The following is an 18,657-nucleotide window of genomic DNA, read 5'->3' as shown; positions in this document are numbered from 1 at the left end:
TTTATTAAATGTTATACTTATAAGTATTTATGTGATCTGTCTTTGCACATATCAAATACAACCCCAAAAATGGGGTTGTATTTGATATGTGGGATACAAGACCTAGCTATCCCAATCTTACAGTTTGATATTGTAAACCAATAAGCAAAAACAGGTATCAGATCAGGTGTTGTGCCTTCTATTGTTACATGCTTGTTACAGGCTGCTCACTCACAGTATTAAAGCCAAAGAAACCAAGGCAATTATTAACTCCTTAAATGAAGGACAGTAATTGTAGTGTAGGTATTGATACAGTTTTTCTATAAAATGTTCCTGAATTGTAGTAAATATATTGCTTTAAAGGATAAGGGAAGTAAAAAAATGTACTTCTTAGTAAATGCTGTTGTAATATTTAAACCCTTCTCACCCAGCCCTAGCACCCCTTTAACTGTGTCTTTACACCAGGGGGCAGGGCAGACTGCCTGGTCACATAACCATTGGTGGGGTTATGATTGGCTGTCACAATGATCAGATGACCAGGCACCTGTCCTGCCAGCTTCCAATCATTATTAGAGACTGGGAGCTGTCTATGACAGCTCAGTTATTCAGCTGGGTGTCCAGAGTAACCTCTGCCATTCATAGACGCATAAATGAAGCTTGTGGGTGTTAAGTCCACCCTCTCTACTGCTGCACATATAATGTATATTACGTAGGCTGCAAAAGGTTAGAGTGGACCTCAACTTAAAACTTGATGATTTGCTACGTTATAGACAACTAGTAGAAATGTTAACTGTACCTAAACAGTACCCTGGAAAATAAATAGCTGCACACTTCCTGGCCTGACAATCCTGTACCTAAAGGCTCATAGCTGTATATATGCATTGCGAGATTTAGGACACTGCTGTCTCATGAGATCCAGAGTGATTTCATTAATATGCTGGTTACTGTTCATCTTGCGGGATGCTCTTGCATGAAGGACCAAAGCCCTGGAAACTTTGTTGCATATGTATTACTGGCATAATTCTGCCCAGATTCCTTTGAAAGTAATACATTTAATATTTATTTGGCATCTGCTTCCTTGAGTCCACTTAAGGTCCTTTCACGCTGATGTGCTTTTGGTGCCCTTCCGTGCAGCTTAAGGGTTCTTTTAATGCACTTTTGATTTGTTCCTATTTACTTACAATGGAAGGTGCCTTTTTGGTGTGCTTTTGAAAAACTGCACCAAAGGTGCAGCATGTAGAACTTTTCAAAGTGCAGTGCACCTGCAGTGTGAATGGTTACATAGGATTTAACAGTTTTCATGTGCTTTTGTCGCCCTGGAAAAGCGTGGGAATAGCACACCAGTGTGAAAGGGGTCTTAAACACTTGCAAACATTACTGAGCCCTGGTGAAGAATGTTGGCTGTTTTTTGGTTGCATCTTTGTTTTGGTCACAGGTTCTAGAGTTCTTTTAACAGCTTTCACTATCTTTACACTGCAGATTATAAATATGGGGAAGCACATTTCTGTCAAATGTATGTCATCTCAGTCTTTGTTTTGAATGCAAACCTGTCACTTTAGAAAAAAATTCTTAAAACTATCCCCAATCCTGCAATAGGCAGCCACTGTTTCATATGTATATATATATATATATATATATATATATATATATATATATATATATATATATATACTTCTATTTGCGTGAAACTGAAAGGCTAATTGTAAACAAGATTTTAGATACTATTAATTTCCTTCACTTTAAATTTTTTTTGTACCTGGAGAGATCTTTCTGTGTCTTTGTTGTCTAGAAGATGCAGCAAATGGTTAATGTAAACATCTCTGAAAAGATCCTTTGGAATCGGATAAAACAGCCCCCAGTCTTCACATAACTTATAATCCTAAAAAGGAATATTAGGCATAACTTTAAATATAAAACAGAAGTATATTAATAAAAGTCTATTTGATAATAGAATGAAATATTGTGTTGCAGCAAAAGAACAAAGAACATCCCAAATAGAAGCAGGGTTGTTATGGCAAACACCACATTTATTTTAAATATACAGTTACTTTATTAACCCCATTCCACCACCCGTACGCATATATATGGCAGCAAGGAGGTGGGCCTTTTCCATGCTGCCACATATGAGCATACGGCTGGAGGGCAGTAGTTAAAGTGGATGTAAACCTGATTCATGAAATTTGAGCTGGGCACATATATCTGCAGTGTTTTCTTATCTCTCTCCAAAGCACTGAGTCCCATGGCTTTCTCCTGCTCCATAGCTCTGTTATCAGCCTGATAACTTCTGACAAGTTCTCCGACACACTGACAGTGCAGAATGAGGAAGTAAAAATCCTAACAGGATATAAGAATTCTAAACAATATAGAAAGGGAAAGACGGCAGATATGCATGCAAAACTGTGGGGAGATGTGTTTCATCCCTGTGTATCATCTGAGGCTGTTCACTTCACTGGCTATATGAGAGGATTTACATCCACTTTAATTAAGCATGCAGGTCCAAATTCTGGCAAAATCTAGCAAAGCTTCAAAGGTAAGCAATAAACAATGCAAAAAAAAAAACATACATTAGATAAAGTATACTTGGCACTTGATGCTGCTGTTACTAGTAATGCACGCCAGATTGGAGAAAGCTGAGAATTCAAGCTAAAGGATTCTAGGGTTAAAGTGGTTGTAAAATCATCACATATCCAGTGAAGTGACTGGCCTTAGGTGATACAGAGATGAAACAAATTATCCCATATGAATTGTACTTGTTTATCTGCTGCTGTCTGTCCCCTACATCCATTCAAAGTACTGGATTTACAAAGCACTCAGTTCTGAAAAGCAGAAGGTGGGGAGCTGAAGTTACTCAGAGGTGAGCTGATTGGAAGGAATGGACACACAGTCCTTCACAAAGCCCATATGAACAAAGCTGAGGCTGTCAATTACAGGCTGTGCCCTCCCTTGTCATCTTTTTTCTCTCTTGGGGTTAGGGAAACTTGTCAGAAATGACTCACGCTGATAACAGAAAAAAGAGGCAGCAGGCAGGAGTGACACTAAGTGCTCTGGATTGAGACAAGTTTTCACTATAGAGGAATATGCTTTGCTCATATTTCATGTGAGAGGTTTTTTTTTAACAAACAGTGGTGCTTTATTGAAAAAAAAAGTAAGAAAGCAAAATACAGATTACAGATGTACATAGATCGACATGTTAGAGTATCTTCTTGCCATATGCAGTAAGTATTACATTGAATTTTAACTGTAAGAGTGTATATAGTCCACCAATGTTCACAACCTAACAGGATTAGCGATTTCTAAGTGTATGGCACAGCACATAGTATAACAAGAATATTTGAGACCTCTGTCGAGGTCAGACGACCCTCTACCCTTAATCATATATAATATATAATATGTGCTCAAGTCAAAGTCCAAGGAGCCCAGACCTTCTCAAACTTCCAATGGCAACCCCTATTAGAGTAAGTCATTTTGTATAGAGGCAGGGCTGCGTTGACCATCGCCTCCCATGCCGCCACCTCTGGTCTAAGAGGAGGTAGCCATTTCAGCAGTATTTCCTTTTTGGCATAGTACAGGAGGTGCGATATAAGCAGCTTCAAATGGTGAGGACGCTGGTCATCCTCATGGATTCCTAGTAGAGCAAGGGAGGGGGCGGGTATTAAGGCAAGTTGTGTTCTAGTATTAATTTCGGCGTACACCGCCTCCCAATATGGTAATATTGAGGGGCACTCCCAGAACATATGTAAGTAAGTACCCTGCTGCACTCTACAGCGGGGGCATACTGAGTCTCACTCCGGAAAGATTCTGTTTAGTCTCTCAGGGGTATAATATGCGCGATGTAGAAATTTGACCTGTATCAGCTTATCCCGAGACGAAATTACAAGCTTTGGGCCCAACTCCAAGCAATCCTCCCAGTCCTCCCTATCTAATGATGGGATATCCCTCTTCCAAAACTCCCACAGCTTCTCCATCCTGGGAAGATCAGTGCACAATAGAGCGCCGTACAAGGCCGATAGTGGTTTGCGTAGATCTCCTGATGTCAAAAGCTCCTCAATGGAGTTGCTCTTGAGGATCAGAGATCCAGGGAATTGAGCATTAGTGGCATGCCGCAACTGGAAGTACCGAAATTGCATCCAGCCAGGCAGTCCGAACTTTTGGGATAATAATGAAAAGCTCGGGAGGGTGCCTGTTGGCATTACATCGCCAAGTGTTTTAACCCCATATCTCGCCCATAGCTGTGGGTCTGGAATGGTACGAAAGTGGAGCAGCCCCGGGTTGCCCCAAAGGGGTTGAGCAGGGGACAGCTGGCCAGGAGCTGAGAAGCGTTGTGTAGCTGCCCTCCAGACCCGCCATGTAGTGTATGTAGGTCCTGGTAAGAACTGATATGCCCGCGGCCCCCGATAGATTAAGTTCCGGAGATCCAGTAAAGATCCCAAAAAAGCCGCTTCTAGGCATATGGCCGCATTAGCTCTAGAGCCCTGGAACCACCAATATACAGACACCAGCATCGCCGCCCAAAAGTAGACCCTGAAGTTTGGTAATGCCAGCCCACCCAGCCTGGGAGGAAGATATAGAGTGGTTTTTGCCACACGAGGGGAAGTTCCATTCCAAATGAAGGAAATGAGTATAGTTTCTATTTCTTTAAAAAAGGACAAGGGGATCCAGATCGGGCAGTTGCGAAAAATGTAGTTAAAACGTGGAAGAAGCATCATTTTGATTAGGTTAATTCGACCTATCAAATTTAGCGGGAGCCCGGACCAGGACACACAGCATGCCTTAAGCAAAGTCAGTAGTGGTTGGAGGTTGCGGTCAAAAAAATCTGACGTCCGTCTGGTGACTAGCACCCCCAGGTATCTAAATTCCTCAACCCACTGTAGTGGAGAAGACAGGGACACCCGTGCAGCACCGTCATCTATAGGAAAAAGGATAGACTTGGACCAGTTGATCCGAATTCCTGAAAAAGTACCGAATGTGTCAAAAAGCGATGGACCAGCGTCGTTCAGGTATAATAAGGCATCGTCTGCATATAAGGATATTTTTTCCTCCAGTTGTCCCACTCTTAGGCCCCTAACTGCAGGTGACTCTCTAATTAAAATTGCCAGTGGTTCCAGGGCCAGGGCGAAGAGGGAGGGAGACAAAGGACATCCCTGCCTCGTACCCCTACAAAGAGCAAACACGTCAGACAGCCAATCATTTGTGTGAACCCGTGCCCTGGGTGCTCGGTAGAGCATCCTGAGCCAGCGGATGTACTTAGGGCCGAACCCATATCTCTCCAGTACTGCCCACAAATACACCCACTCTACCGAGTCGAACGTCTTTTCAGCGTCCAGCGATGCAACGACTCTTGTGCCCTGATGATCGTGTGGTATAGAAAGGTTTAGAAAAAGGCGTCTCAAGTTGATGTCTGTTCCCTTGCCCGGCATGAATCCCGTTTGATCGACATGTATTAGATCCTCAATGACGGTGGATAGACGAAGAGCCAGCACTTTTGCCAGGATCTTTGCATCCACATTCAACAATGAAATAGGCCTGTACGAGGCACAGTCACGGGCATCCTTGCCAGGTTTGGGAATTAACACTATGACCGCCTCTTCCATAGATTCTGGGAGAGCATCTAAAGACGACAAGTCCACGAATAGGCTCTTTAGCTTAGGGGCTAAAATTTCAGTGAAGTTAGAATAAAACTCAGCTGGTAGGCCATCCAAGCCTGGGGTTTTTCCCGCCTGTAGATTCCCAATGGCCAACTGTATTTCCTCTAAGGAGATATCTGCCTCTAGGCGTTCCCTGTCCTCCTCATCCAGCATCGGAAACTTGACGAGGTCCAAAAAAGCAGCCAATTCATTGGTTGAATATTCTACTCTGGACTCGTACAGTCCCCTGAAGAATTGCAGAAACCGCTGATTGATAAGGTCTGGGGCAACCAATAGATGCCCATCTGCATCCCTGACACTAGCAATATGTGTTGTGGGATTTTGGCTTTTTGCCAACCATGCCAGTAACCTGCCATTCTTTCCACCATGCTCAAATACTTTTTGTTGGGAGTAAAATAGGGCCTTTTTTGTATTCTCTACACGAAGTAGTGATAGTTGTCTCAGGGACCTCTGCCACACCCGATACCCTTCCGGAGTCGGAGAGGAGACATAGTCTGCCTCCAACCCCGCCGCCTCCACCTCCAGAGCTTCCAACGAGCGAGCGCCCTCTCTTTGAAGTGCCGCAATGCGGGATATATACGCACCTCTGACCCATGCCTTAAAAGAGTCCCACTGTATAGTAGGAGATTCAGTATCCCCATTCATTGACCAATAGTTACACACAGATTCCATGATAGGTTCTTGTAGCCGATCGTCCGTTGCCCAAAACCTGGACAGATGCCACAGCCTCGTTGCAGGCGAGGCCGACAGGGCGAGGGTTAAGCTAAGGGGGGCATGATCTGACACCCCTCGCGGGAGCACGCTCGCTTCGGTAACCCAACGAAGGCTGTCAGAGGATGCAAAGGCCAGGTCTATGCGTGATAGAGATTTAAAGGAGGCAGAATGGCACGTGTACTCTCTCTTCTCTGGGTGCAAATGTCTCTACACGTCTGTCAAGACAAAAGTAGAGGCCCACTGCTTCAATGCCGAGGTACCTCGTGATTTCCCCTGTAGTCTATCCAGGTCTTGGCAAGGAACCATATTAAAGGGGTTGTAAAGTTAATTTTTTTTTTTTTAAAAATAACAAACATGTTATACTTACCTTCACTGTGCAGCTCGTTCTGCACAGAGTGGCCCCGAACCTGGTCTTCTGGGGTCCCTCGGCGGCTGTTTCAGCTCCTCCCCGCAAGCATTTACCACCTTAATGCGAGCTCCCTCGCACGGTGGTGAGTGCTTGCGGGCGCGCTCCCGTGATACAGCCGGCGGCTATAGCCGCTCGCTGTATCACTCGGCCCCGCCCCCGGCGCGCCGCGTCATCGGATGTGATTGACAGCAGCGCGAGCCAATGGCTGCGCTGCTTTCAATCCATCCACTGCAGCCAATCAGCGACCAGGCTGAGCTGCAATGAAGATGACGAGGACGAGCAGCGAAGATTCGAGGTGCCAGGTAAGTAAAACGGGGGGCCTGGGGGCGGCGGTACTGTCAAAAGTTTTTTCACCTTAATGCATAGAATGCATTAAGGTGAAAAAATTTTTACCTTTACAACCCCTTTAAAGTCCCCCAACAGAAGTATAGCTGGAGTGTCATACCGTAGAACCATGTTCATAATATCATTTAGTATACTGACTGAAGCTGGAGGGGGTAAGTACAATCCCACCAAAACCATTTTTTTGTTATATATGCTAACGTGCAGGATAATATACCTCCCATCCGGGTCAGTGCGCACCTCCAATACTTGAAAAGGCAGGTCCTTTCGTATTAGAATACTTACACCACGGGAGTAATTGGAATAGGTCGCATGGAAATGTTCACTGACCCAGGGTTTCCGAAGCCCATTAATTTTGGAGCCCTGGAGGTGCGTTTCCTGCAGTATGCAGACATGTGGCTTATGTTTTTGAAGAAATTTAAACACCAGGGACCTCTTCACTGCCGCATTCAGGCCACAAACATTCCATGAGATTATTTTGACTTGGGACATTTGTAGACATGTAGAAAAAACAGCACGCGGGTCCGGGTTACACAGGTCGCCCGCGGTATAATAGAAACCCTAGGCAGCATATGTACCCCATGGGACAAATCAATCATCAGCGATTGTAGTAAACAATTCCGTATTTCAAGGCTTACAACAACAAATAAGGCAGCAAGCACCACACTAACTGCATAATAACGAACAATGAAAGAACAATGAAACTTCCCCAACCCTCCCCATCCTTTGGGGAGCAACCAATCCCACCCCCCTCCCCGCATCCCCATCCCAATCATGGAGAGCATGAACCCCAAACAACCAGTCAATTAGGACAACACTAGGGGGACGTGAGCCAGATGTGTCGGTCCACTGAAGAAAACAGCTTCAGAGTCTGAGAGATGCTGGCACTCAACAGCATACAATGATGCCTATGTAGGGTCAGTTCCTGGGCAAAACCCCGTGGAAGTCTCAATCAGGTGTTAACAGCAATAGGGGGTCATGGAGTCACCATGACTTAGAGATACATTCTTCCAAGCAAACGGGGTATAGAACATATTATGCTGCCGAGACAAAGCAAAAAAAAAAAAAAAATTGAAAACTCCTGCAAGCAGGGGCACAAAACTTAAACGTGTAAAACTTTGTGTGTTCCTGGTACAGCAGTGGCAGCCAAGGCGTGCCTCCCCCCCACAACTGTCATCATCCCGAGGTGGTAAAAAAAAAAAAAAAAAAAGGGGGGGGGGGGGGGATTAGAGAAAAAAAGAAGGGGGGGGGGGAGTGTCACCCACTACAAGGCAGTCCACGATCAAGTAACCGGAGTTATTACACCTCGCCTTCCCATCAGTCAGCGGTGGGGTGGGAGGGTGTCTATCCAGGCTGAAGCCTCCCGTGGAGAGGTAAAGAAACAAACCGACTCTCCATCTTGAACCCTCAGGCGAGCGGGAAACAAAACGCTATACTTAACATTGCGGGCCCGCAGTGTTGCTTTCACCTGGTCAAAGGACTTCCTGAGCTTTTGTGTTTCGATGGAGTAATCAGGAAATATAAGCAGCTTGCCATTTTGGTACCGAACTTTTCCCTGTATTCTAGCGGCATGAAGTACCTCATCTCTGTCTCGGAAGTTCAAAAGCCGCAGGATGAAGGTGCGTGGTGGGGCCCCCGGGATACTCGGTTTGGGGGGGACTCGGTGTGCTCTCTCTACCGTAAAGTAGGGGGAGAAGTGTGCATTAGGCAGCAGACTGCGCAGTAACTCCTCTGCAAACACAGCTGGGTTGGCACCCTCCACTCCTTCAGCCAAGCCCACTATACGGAGATTGTTTCTCCTGTTGCGGTTTTCCGCGTCGTCTGCCTTGTACTCCAGTGCCTTCATCTTTGTTTGTAGGTTACGGAGCGCCGATGAGTGCTCAGCGACCGTATCTTCTGTGCGACTGATTCGCTGCTCCGTCTCTGAAACACGGGATCTGAGCTTGTCCACATCCTGTCTCATCACCCCCATATCAAGCTGTACAGCTTCTATTTTAGTTGTGAGTGTGGCCTGACACACAGCTATCGCTGACATTATGTCTGCAACGAAGCTGGGATGATGGGAGGAGCTGGGATGAGGGGGGACATCTAACTCCTGTGGCTCAGGAGGCTCTGTCTGTGTCGCCATACTGTATTTCCTCTCAGCACAGCGCTCCACACGTGCGGGGGGGGGGACAGGGTTTCCACCTCCTCTGACTGTGGGAATCAGAGCTTCTTCCCCTTACCCACGGCTGCCCTGGATGAGCGACGTCTCATCCGAGTGATGTCACCGCCGCTGCTCCACACCGTTCCTGGACGGGACAGTGTGATACTTTGCCTCGTGGCGCTGCTCTCCACACTAGCGGGCAAGGGGGACGGGGATCTTACTTCCTCCCTCTGTGAGAGACAGATCCTCACCCACGGCTGCCTCGGATGAGCGGGTTCTCACCCGAGTATATTCTCCTCCTCTTCACCGCTCACAGTGCCCAGGGGAGACAGGATTTTTTGACCTGTGCCAGCAGAGCTCCAGTATATGTGACCTCTCAGATGGCCATCTTGGACACGCCCCCCTCATGTGAGAGGTTTACCACTACTTTAAGGCTTAGTTTAGACGGCAAAAAAGTGTGGCGGAGCCACGTTACTGCTGCCCGACACCCCCCCCTTTTAAGCTGCAATAGGCAGCTGACGGGGATGTTTAGAAGCTGTGGCAGTAATGCTTCGCAGAACGCTACACAAGCAAGTCAATGCATGCGGTTGTGGTGTGATTGTTGGCAAAAATGGGGTTTAAACAGGCTGTGAGAAGGCATTGCATTGTTTCTCTGCCGCCTGTGAGTAGCCTCTGAAGCACGATCCAAGCACAGATTGGGCTTCAGTGGCCAGGGAGATTTAGATGCATGTTTCAATCTACCATAAGAAAGAGTCTAACTTTATTTGAATATATTTTCAGGTGCAGCAGTGCCCCTTATGAGCAGGGATGGGCTCAAGTGTGTTCAGACACAAGTCAAAACCCACCTCAGCTATCCCCCCAGCAAGTTGTCAAAGCCGACAGCTAATCATAGGCAGCTGAAGCATTCCCCGCCCTGCAGCCGCATGTATACATGCCCCACTAAGGAGTCCTTAGCATGTCAGATATGACTGCCACCAAGAGTTTTTGTTCTCTTAGAACCTGGTCTTCAATGCTGTTAAAGTATAAGCAAATTCACATATACAAAAAAATTTGTATTGGAAAATATTGAGTATTTCAAGTGGTTGTAAAGTCAGAAGGCCATTCTATGCATCTATGCAGCAGCTGCACCAGCACAACCTAATACTTACCTGAGCCTCATCTCTTTGCAGTGATATCCACGAGTGCCTCAGTCACCCGAGACTCTCCTCCTGATTGGCTGAGACACAGCAGCGGCGCCACTGGCTCCCACTGCTGTCAAAGTCAGTTAGCCAATCAGAGGAGAGAGGGGCTCATCCATGTCTTTATGGGCCTTGCTTTGTGCACTGGTGCACAGTCATGATGGAACAGGAAGGGGCCATCCCCAAATTGTTCCCACAAAGTTAGGAGCATGCAATTCTCAAAAATGTATTGGTATGCTGACACCTTGGAACTAAGGGGCCAAACCCAACCTTTGAAAAACAACCGCACACACGCCATAATCCCCCTTCCACCAAACGATTTGGACCAGTGCACAAAGCAAGGTCCATAAAGACATGGATGAGTGAGTTTGGGGTAGGGGAACTTGGCTGGCCTGCACAGAGTCCTGACTTCAACCTGACCCTTGGGAGGAATTATAGTCAGGCCTTGTCATCTAACATCAGTGCCTGACCTCACAAATTTGCTTCTGGAAGAATGGCCAAACTTTCCCAAAGACACACTCCTAAACCTTGTAGACAGCATTCTCAGAAGAGGTGAAACTGTTAAACCTGCAAAGGGTGGGCCAACACAATATTAAACCCTATGGACTAAGACTGGGATGCCATTAAAAAGTGCATGTAAAGGTAGGCGCCCCAATACTTTTGATAATATAGGTATGGTCAGAGCCCTAGAGCCGAGATAGACATGAAACCACACAAAGATGTCACAAGACTCACAACATAACATAAGAGCTGAGGTGTGCCCTGGTCAGCTGGTCGGTATGCCAAAAAGGGGGCATACCCAAGATAAGTAATGGTTGATTTTAGAAGAGGGATGTGAAGGAAGTGTCCTGTAAAGGGGATGGGAGGGATGGTATCGTGCACTGGAACCGACAAGGAACACAAGTGAGTGGCACAGCATGAAGAGTTACTGCCAGACACAGCAGAGGTCCTGGGTTTAGATCCAGGCCTTGAAACACAGATTCCCACCAGATGTGACTCAACTCAAGTCCTCAAGGTGCCCCAGCAGGTCATGTTTTTTTCCGGATTTCTCTCAGATGAAACGGCTGTGGTAATTACTAAGGCAGTGAAACTGATCAAATCACCTCTGCAAAATAATGGAAAGCCTGATAACATGACCTGTTGGTGCACCTTGAGGACTGGACTGGAGAAACATGGTCATAGAGGAGGTAAGCTGTTCATACAGAGCTCCCTTTCCTCTATCTGCCCATGCAGTGATTATATCACAGGAGCAGAAACTGATGGGTTAACATCCCTCCTCCCTCCAGCTCTTAGCCAACAGAGATAGGATGCATGCAGGTCTAGTCCTCCATTCTCTATGCTGTCTGTCACGGGCACAGCAGTACAGAGAGCTGTTCACTCCTAATTAATAAAGGGGCATGTGTCCCTTCTGTTTTTTTTTTTTTTGGCCCCTCTGTTTATGAGGAACATAACCTGCTCTATTTTTTTTATTTATTTATTAGAGTAATGAAAACACTGTGCTTGCACAACTTTGTTAATTCCCTCCAATGTGTTTTAACAACTCCAGCCCCGGATGTGTTGCGTTTGTTAAAAATATGATTTTTTTTTTTTTATATTAAATCAGACATAAGATAAAGGGGACAATATTACAATAGTTAATTGGTCAGATTACTGTCAGTTTTTTGGCTTGAGTAGATTTCTCAAACAAATGCTGTTTTATACAATGGGGGTAGATATCATTGTTGTATTCAATTGACAGTTCAATTAACAGGCTATTGTCTCTATAGCTACAGTAAACAAGTAAGACATTACTTGTTTGAGATTCTTTCAGCTTTCAAACTGAAAGAATGACTGTTAAATTACTGTCTCGGTTTGAGTAGACAATGGTACGTAGATACCATTTTTGTATTCAATTGACAGTTTTCAACAGTCCATGGTTTCTACAGCTACAGTAAACAGGTATGTTTTCTGTTGTTTGGTAACCATGGTAAACAGCCTGACACATAAAAGGGGTGAGTAGACACACACACCATGATGCTGTAACATCTAAAGCCACTCATGATAGAAGAAACTTGCCTGATTTTTAACTCAATCTTACCCCCTTCAGTTAATTGCATAGATGTTCAAATGCCGCACAAAATTTTTTTTATCGCTGTAATTACCTTTATATTGTACTTTATTGTGGCACTTCCTGTCTCTCCTCCCATGGGAGTAGGCGTGTTTATTGCCTTTCCCCGGCGCCGCACTGTCTCCTGGGAGCTTAGTGTCAGGCTTCCCAAGGTTCAGTGCGGAAACATTGATCATGCACGTGAACAAGTTGTAAATGAACAGCATTCACCGCATCCAGGAAATCAATGCTTGTGGGATTCACATGCCCACAAGCAAGATGGAAACAGCCAGCATCACATTTTTTAAGTTATTCTTCAGTACGAAAACAGACAGAGGCAGAAATATTACACCCAAACTGTGAGTATTATTTTGGGATTAGCAAAGTGTCTCAATGACCTAAAAAAAAAAAAAAAATATTGGTCACCGGACTCCCGCTTTAAAGTATTCAAAGACCAGCTAGCAGTTGCTTCAGAGTGTGTGCGTTCAACTGCTAGTCAGGCTGATGATTTGCAAGAGCGGTGTGCAGCCCTCATGACCAAATCAATTAATGCCTTAAGGAAAAGGAAGGGCCGTAAACCTGTTAGTAAAGCCAGGGTACGTGCCATTGTCACATCCCAAAATTGGGATTGTGAGGATGTGCTCTCCTCAAATGATAGTGAGGATGAGGAGATAGAGTTTGATATTTTGCATGATGATCTGCTAGTGCGAAAGAAAAAGTATGCCAGACTCTCTCATTACTAAGCATAGGAAACGGCAACATGATAGAGAGGATATGGCAGATGGGGAGGTGCATTATCGCAACCCCAGAGATGTTGAATTTGAAGAAGTACAGGAGTTTACACAAACTGAACTCCATGAGCTGGCAAAACAATACAAACAAAGGTCTGGGGAGCCCCTATTGAGTTGGCTCCTACGCTTATGGGATGAAGGGGCAGACAGTGTTGTTTTGTCAGGTAAGGAAGCAGTGACTATGGGAGTGTTAACCCATGATCCAAAATTGCGTCAGGCAATTCGAAAAGCCCGAGAGTTTAGCGTGAATTTTTCACTGTTCGACCTCTTTGAGAGAAGGAATAGTCCGAGTATACGCTAGTCCTACTGACCTGGAAAATACCTACTCATGGAGATCAATAGGAGAGGGTATTTCCAGGTTACGTGAGATGGGTTGTATAACCGGATTAAATACGTTTCTAGAATGGATGGGTCCAGATATGGAACCCTTTACGTCTGCTCTGCGCTCTAAGCTGATGAAGTGTGCGCCATTTAATCTCAGGGCTCCATTATTGTCCTTATTGGGAGGCCTTGGATTAAATAGCAAGATTTATGAACCCACAACCCTTTTAAGCCAGTTGGGGGAGCTAGAGGAGACTAAAACAAAAGCTGTCAGGGCAGTAGATAAGGTCAAGGCCAGACAGGAAGAATACAAGCAGAAAAGAACAGAGAAGAAAGGGAATGGGGTAGAAAAGACAGGAGGTGAAGAGAAAACCAGGCTAGTTATTTCTAGGAAACAAATGTGGGTGGACCTATTAAAGGCAGGAGTACCTAAAGATGAGATGGATGGCATTTCTACTGCAGAAATGCTGAGGAGGTGGAAACATTTAGTAGGGAAAACTGTCAGGGTTAGAAACACTACTCCTAGTGAAGATAACTTCAGCCTGGACTTAGAGAAAACAGAACAGACCCCTCCTGTTAGCCCCAAACCAATTCCCAAAACTGAACATGAACCCAAATCCCTTTATCCCGGGGAGGAATTAGAGAGAATCAGAAAAGGGGATTGGGAGGTTCCTTATCCTTTATGAAGGGAAGGTGAGTCTCCTGTAATAGCGTGAGGGCAGTGACAACAGGAGACCGATGCCCATATGCACCTGTCACTGTATGGTGGGGGAAGTCATCGTCTCCTACACATGTAATGGCTTTAGTTGATAGCGGAGCCGAAGTTACACTTTTGCAAGGAAATCCTTCCCATCACAAAGGAGAATTAATTCATGTAGAAGGTTTGGGAGGGCATCTACACCAGCAGTTAAGATATGGGTGAAATAGGCTATTGGCAAGGGATCAGGATTCATGACAAATGTTTTGGTATCAGAGTTACCCGAAAATATTCTTGGGATGGATGTACTTTAAGGTCAGTCAATTCAGACTAAAAGAGGTACATTCACATTTGGGTATCCTGATAAAGCGTATCTGGTTAGGGCGGTGAAGGCTGTGGTCAGAGGTCATGCGAAATGGACCCCTGTCTACATTCCTCCACCAGAGAAGCCAGTCTGTCTCAAGCAGTACAGACTTCCTGGAGGCCACAAAGAAATTGGGGAGACTATTCAAGAACTGTTGAGAGTAGGGATCCTTAGACCTGCTGTAAGTCCTTTCTTGTCTCCAGTGTTCTCAGTAAAGCAACCTGATGGGACATATAGAATGACTGTGGATTACAGAGGTCTAAACAAAGTGGCACCTCCACTGAAGTCAGCTGTACCAGATATGATCTCAATTGTTGAGAAAATTGCTAAAAATGCAGGAGAATATCATGCTGTGATAGACCTGGCTAATGCTTTCTTTTCAATTTTGATAGACCCAGAGTGTCAAGACCAGTTTGCTATGGTGTGGGACGGCCGCCAGTACACTTTCACTGTGCTTCCTGAAGACTATGTTCATTCTCCAACGATTTGTCATGGACTGATTGCCCGAGATTTAAGTACCCTGAGTTTGAAAGTCGCTCTGTTTCACTACATTGATGACATCATGATCTCTGGGACAAAAGAAGATGTAACTGAAGCACTTCACCTGCTGATAGAGCACTTGGAGAACAGAGGGTGGGCTATCAACAGAGACAAAGTCCAAGGACCCGCCACAGAAGTGAAATTCCAGGGAATGATGTGGACTGGGCCACAGAGGAAAATTCCAGAGACAGTTGTGCAAACTATCCAGGCTCTGTCACCCCCTACTACCAAAGAGGAGGCGCAGAAGTTCATTGGAGTTGTGGGGTTCTGGAGATCGTGCAACCCACATCTTGGACTGATTCTGAGGCCTATATATAATGTCACCAGAAAAAAGAGTGAGTTCTAATGGGGTTCAGAGCAGCGGACTGCATTCCTGGCTGCTAAAGAAGCTATTTTGCAGCATCAGGGATTAGGGCCCGTGAGACAAGGAATACCATTTCAGCTGGATGTAGTGGAGCAGAATGGTACCATATCTTGGAGTCTATGGCAGCCAAATGAAAAGAAAGGACTGGGGGCATGGCTAACCGCCGACAGAGATGGATGCTTGAGTGAGGAGCTCCTCAAGAACGGGACATTCAGCGGCACATACCAACATCCCCAAGACACTCTCGCACCCTAGATTAGTGACGCACACCATCCGGGATCGCATGTCGAGGAAGCGCAAGGAGTGCAGGAAACCACAAAAAATGACCGAATTATATAAATATCGGCAAGACGGAGGTAGACAAGATGGCGCCGGCTCTGCATCAACCCCAGCACATAGTGCAAGAACTCCTCAGCCCTTATCCACCTCCCACAGTAACAATAGTAGATCCCTAGGGAGCGCCCACTCCTACCCTAACACGCCACAATCCACCAGCCCTGCCAAGGCGAAATTTAGGATGGATGGCCCTGGATGCAGTCCAGTACCAGGGCCTGAGGCAGATTCTGGGGAAGACACAAGAGAACTCCCAGACAGAATAGAAAAGTTCCCTACCACTAACCAGCCTGTCATGGACACAGTGTTAAAGGACATGCTGCTCTCACTCCGCAGTACCATACAGGCTGACATGATGTCTTGTATGCAGAAGTTTCATACTGATATTCAGGAGGTGGAATCAAGGGTAGAGCATGTAGAATGTAAAATGGGGGAATTTGCATCCACGATAAACGACCTAGTAGATGCACAGGAGGAACATGAGGAGGAGATGAACGGCATAAAGGCAAAAATGGCAGACATGGAGGAAAGAAGTAGGAGGAATAACATGAAAATCCGAGGTATCCCGGAGTCTGTCCAGCAAGGAGATTTGAGGGCCTATGCCACGACACTGTTTACAGAACTCCTTCCTGACCTCTCCATAATGGATGTCACTATAGACAGAATTCACCGCTTCCCTAAACCTTTCTACCTCCCTGATCATATCCCGAGGGATGTGATATTGAGACTGCACTTCTACCATGTTAAAGAGCAGCTCATGGCGGCTATGCATGTCAAAGACTGCATACTTTGAAAAAAGAGGAGAAGCTTAGTCACCATTACCAAAGCACTCAGAAACCACCAGATAACCTATAGCTGGGGTTACCCTACCAACATCACTATTACCAAAGATGGCAAAACCCACATTGTGTCTACATTGGATAAAGGCTTATCCTTACTGAAGGAATGGCACATTGTCCCAGACGTGGATAATAACACCACTCAGCCCAAGAAAGCTGCACAGGTGGAACCGGATTGGAGGGTGGTCTCTACAAAGAACTCAAAATCGCATACCTGAATTAACTAAGTATGTCCAGGGAAATATAAGTCCCGAGGAAATGAGGAGCAACCCTCATTGCCGCGAACTTAACCCTCAACTCACGCTTGAGCAGCAATTGCTGCACTCGAATAGACTGTAAACCGTACTGCCTAACACAGTCAAGTCCTGAACTTCAGGATGACCCTTCCTAGTTGGGAATTTGACCTACAGTTGTGTTTTACACATTTTTCTTTTGCTGATGTTGTTTTGTTTTATTTATTTTTTTCTCTCACATCTTGATTTCAATCATCACAGTCAGATGCATGTCACAAACGCATACTTCATAAGGATCACATTCAAGGTTTTCCACTTGTACAGTTCTACTACCAGAAACGACACAACGAGATCTTCGGAGCAGCTACCTAGGTGCGTCCGTCTCACCCACTTGTTCACCGAGATACCTGTTTACCACGTGAGTACGATGAACGGATTTCTAAATTTTTTTTTTTTCTAACTTCATGATGTTACAACCAATCGCCCAAGGAGACTGCATCAAAGCACTCTTACACAACCCACATGGGGGTAACATTCCTATCCATTAATTCAAAGGGCCTCAATCACCCAGCAAAACGGAAATCATTATAGGCTGAAGCCTTACAAAATAAGAGCGACATACTGTGCGCGCAAAAAACTCACTTTTGTGCCAGTGCTCCACCAAAATGCTCGCACAAAAACTACCGTTACATCTTTACGGCTAACGCCAAGTCAAAACAAAGGGGTGTCCTCACGGCAATTACAGATACAGTCTCATTTCAACTACATGAAGAAATTAAGGACCCCGGGGCAGATATCTCATTCTTATATGCAATATCAATTCTATTACTTACACCATTGCAAATATCTACACCCCTAATACGCATCAAATTAAATTTCTTAACAAAATGTTAAAGAAGTTAGACTCACTCAGGAAAGGATCCCTAGTCATCTGTGGGTACTTCAACCTTGCTCCAGATAAAGCTATGGACACTACTTCTACATCTGCACGTATAGGACCCTCTATACAGGATCTGCTACATCAATACAATCTGTTTGATGTATGGCGATGTTGTCATGTGGGAGAAAGAGATTTTACCTTCTTCTCAGCACCTCACCATTCTTACTCCTGCATTGACCTCTTCTTAGTCGATCAAGGTCTCCTGACCCGGACTATGAAAACGTCAATCAACACTATAACGTGGTCGGACCATGCATCAGTGTCTCTGACTTTAACTGATTCTCTCTCGGTTGGGGCTAGCCCGGTCTGGAGAGCAAACCCAATTATTTTGCAGAGAGAAGATACTAGAAAGATTCTAGAAACCCACCTGAGAGAGTTTTTTCCTGACAATATAGACTCTGTACCTGATCATACTATAATTTGGAACGCCCACAAAGCGTTCATGAGGGGGATTTTCATTAAACTCGGTGCAGGGATAAGGAGGCAGAGGCAGAGACGGGTAAAGGAGCTCACTGACAGCATCCATGATCTTGAAGCCCAAAATAAACAGAAACCATCACCCTCCCTATCACACAAATTATTACAGGCTAGAAATGACCTCAGACTTTGTCTCCTGGCGGACTTCGAGAAGTCAACCCACAGACTAAAAATGTCATATTATGCCAATGGCAACAAGGCAGGTAAACTTCTCGCCCAACGCCTGCGGGGGTGTAGATTTAAAACCAGAATCCCATTC

General features: G+C 45.4%; 1 protein-coding gene across 1 annotated transcript in view; it reads right to left on the bottom strand.

The window, feature by feature from the left end:
* ZFYVE26 (zinc finger FYVE-type containing 26) overlaps positions 1 to 18,657 on the bottom strand; it is a gene marked incomplete in the record, with an annotated part of 1,901,467 nt that overhangs the window by 860,533 nt on the left and 1,022,277 nt on the right. The window contains 1 exon segment of the mRNA XM_073610828.1: positions 1,736 to 1,858. Coding sequence (XP_073466929.1) covers positions 1,736 to 1,858 — 123 coding nt within the window.

This window comes from Aquarana catesbeiana, linkage group LG13 (assembly GCF_042186555.1).
Source record: "Aquarana catesbeiana isolate 2022-GZ linkage group LG13, ASM4218655v1, whole genome shotgun sequence".
NCBI lineage: Eukaryota > Metazoa > Chordata > Amphibia > Anura > Ranidae > Aquarana > Aquarana catesbeiana.
This window is presented reverse-complemented; position numbering and strand designations above follow the sequence as displayed.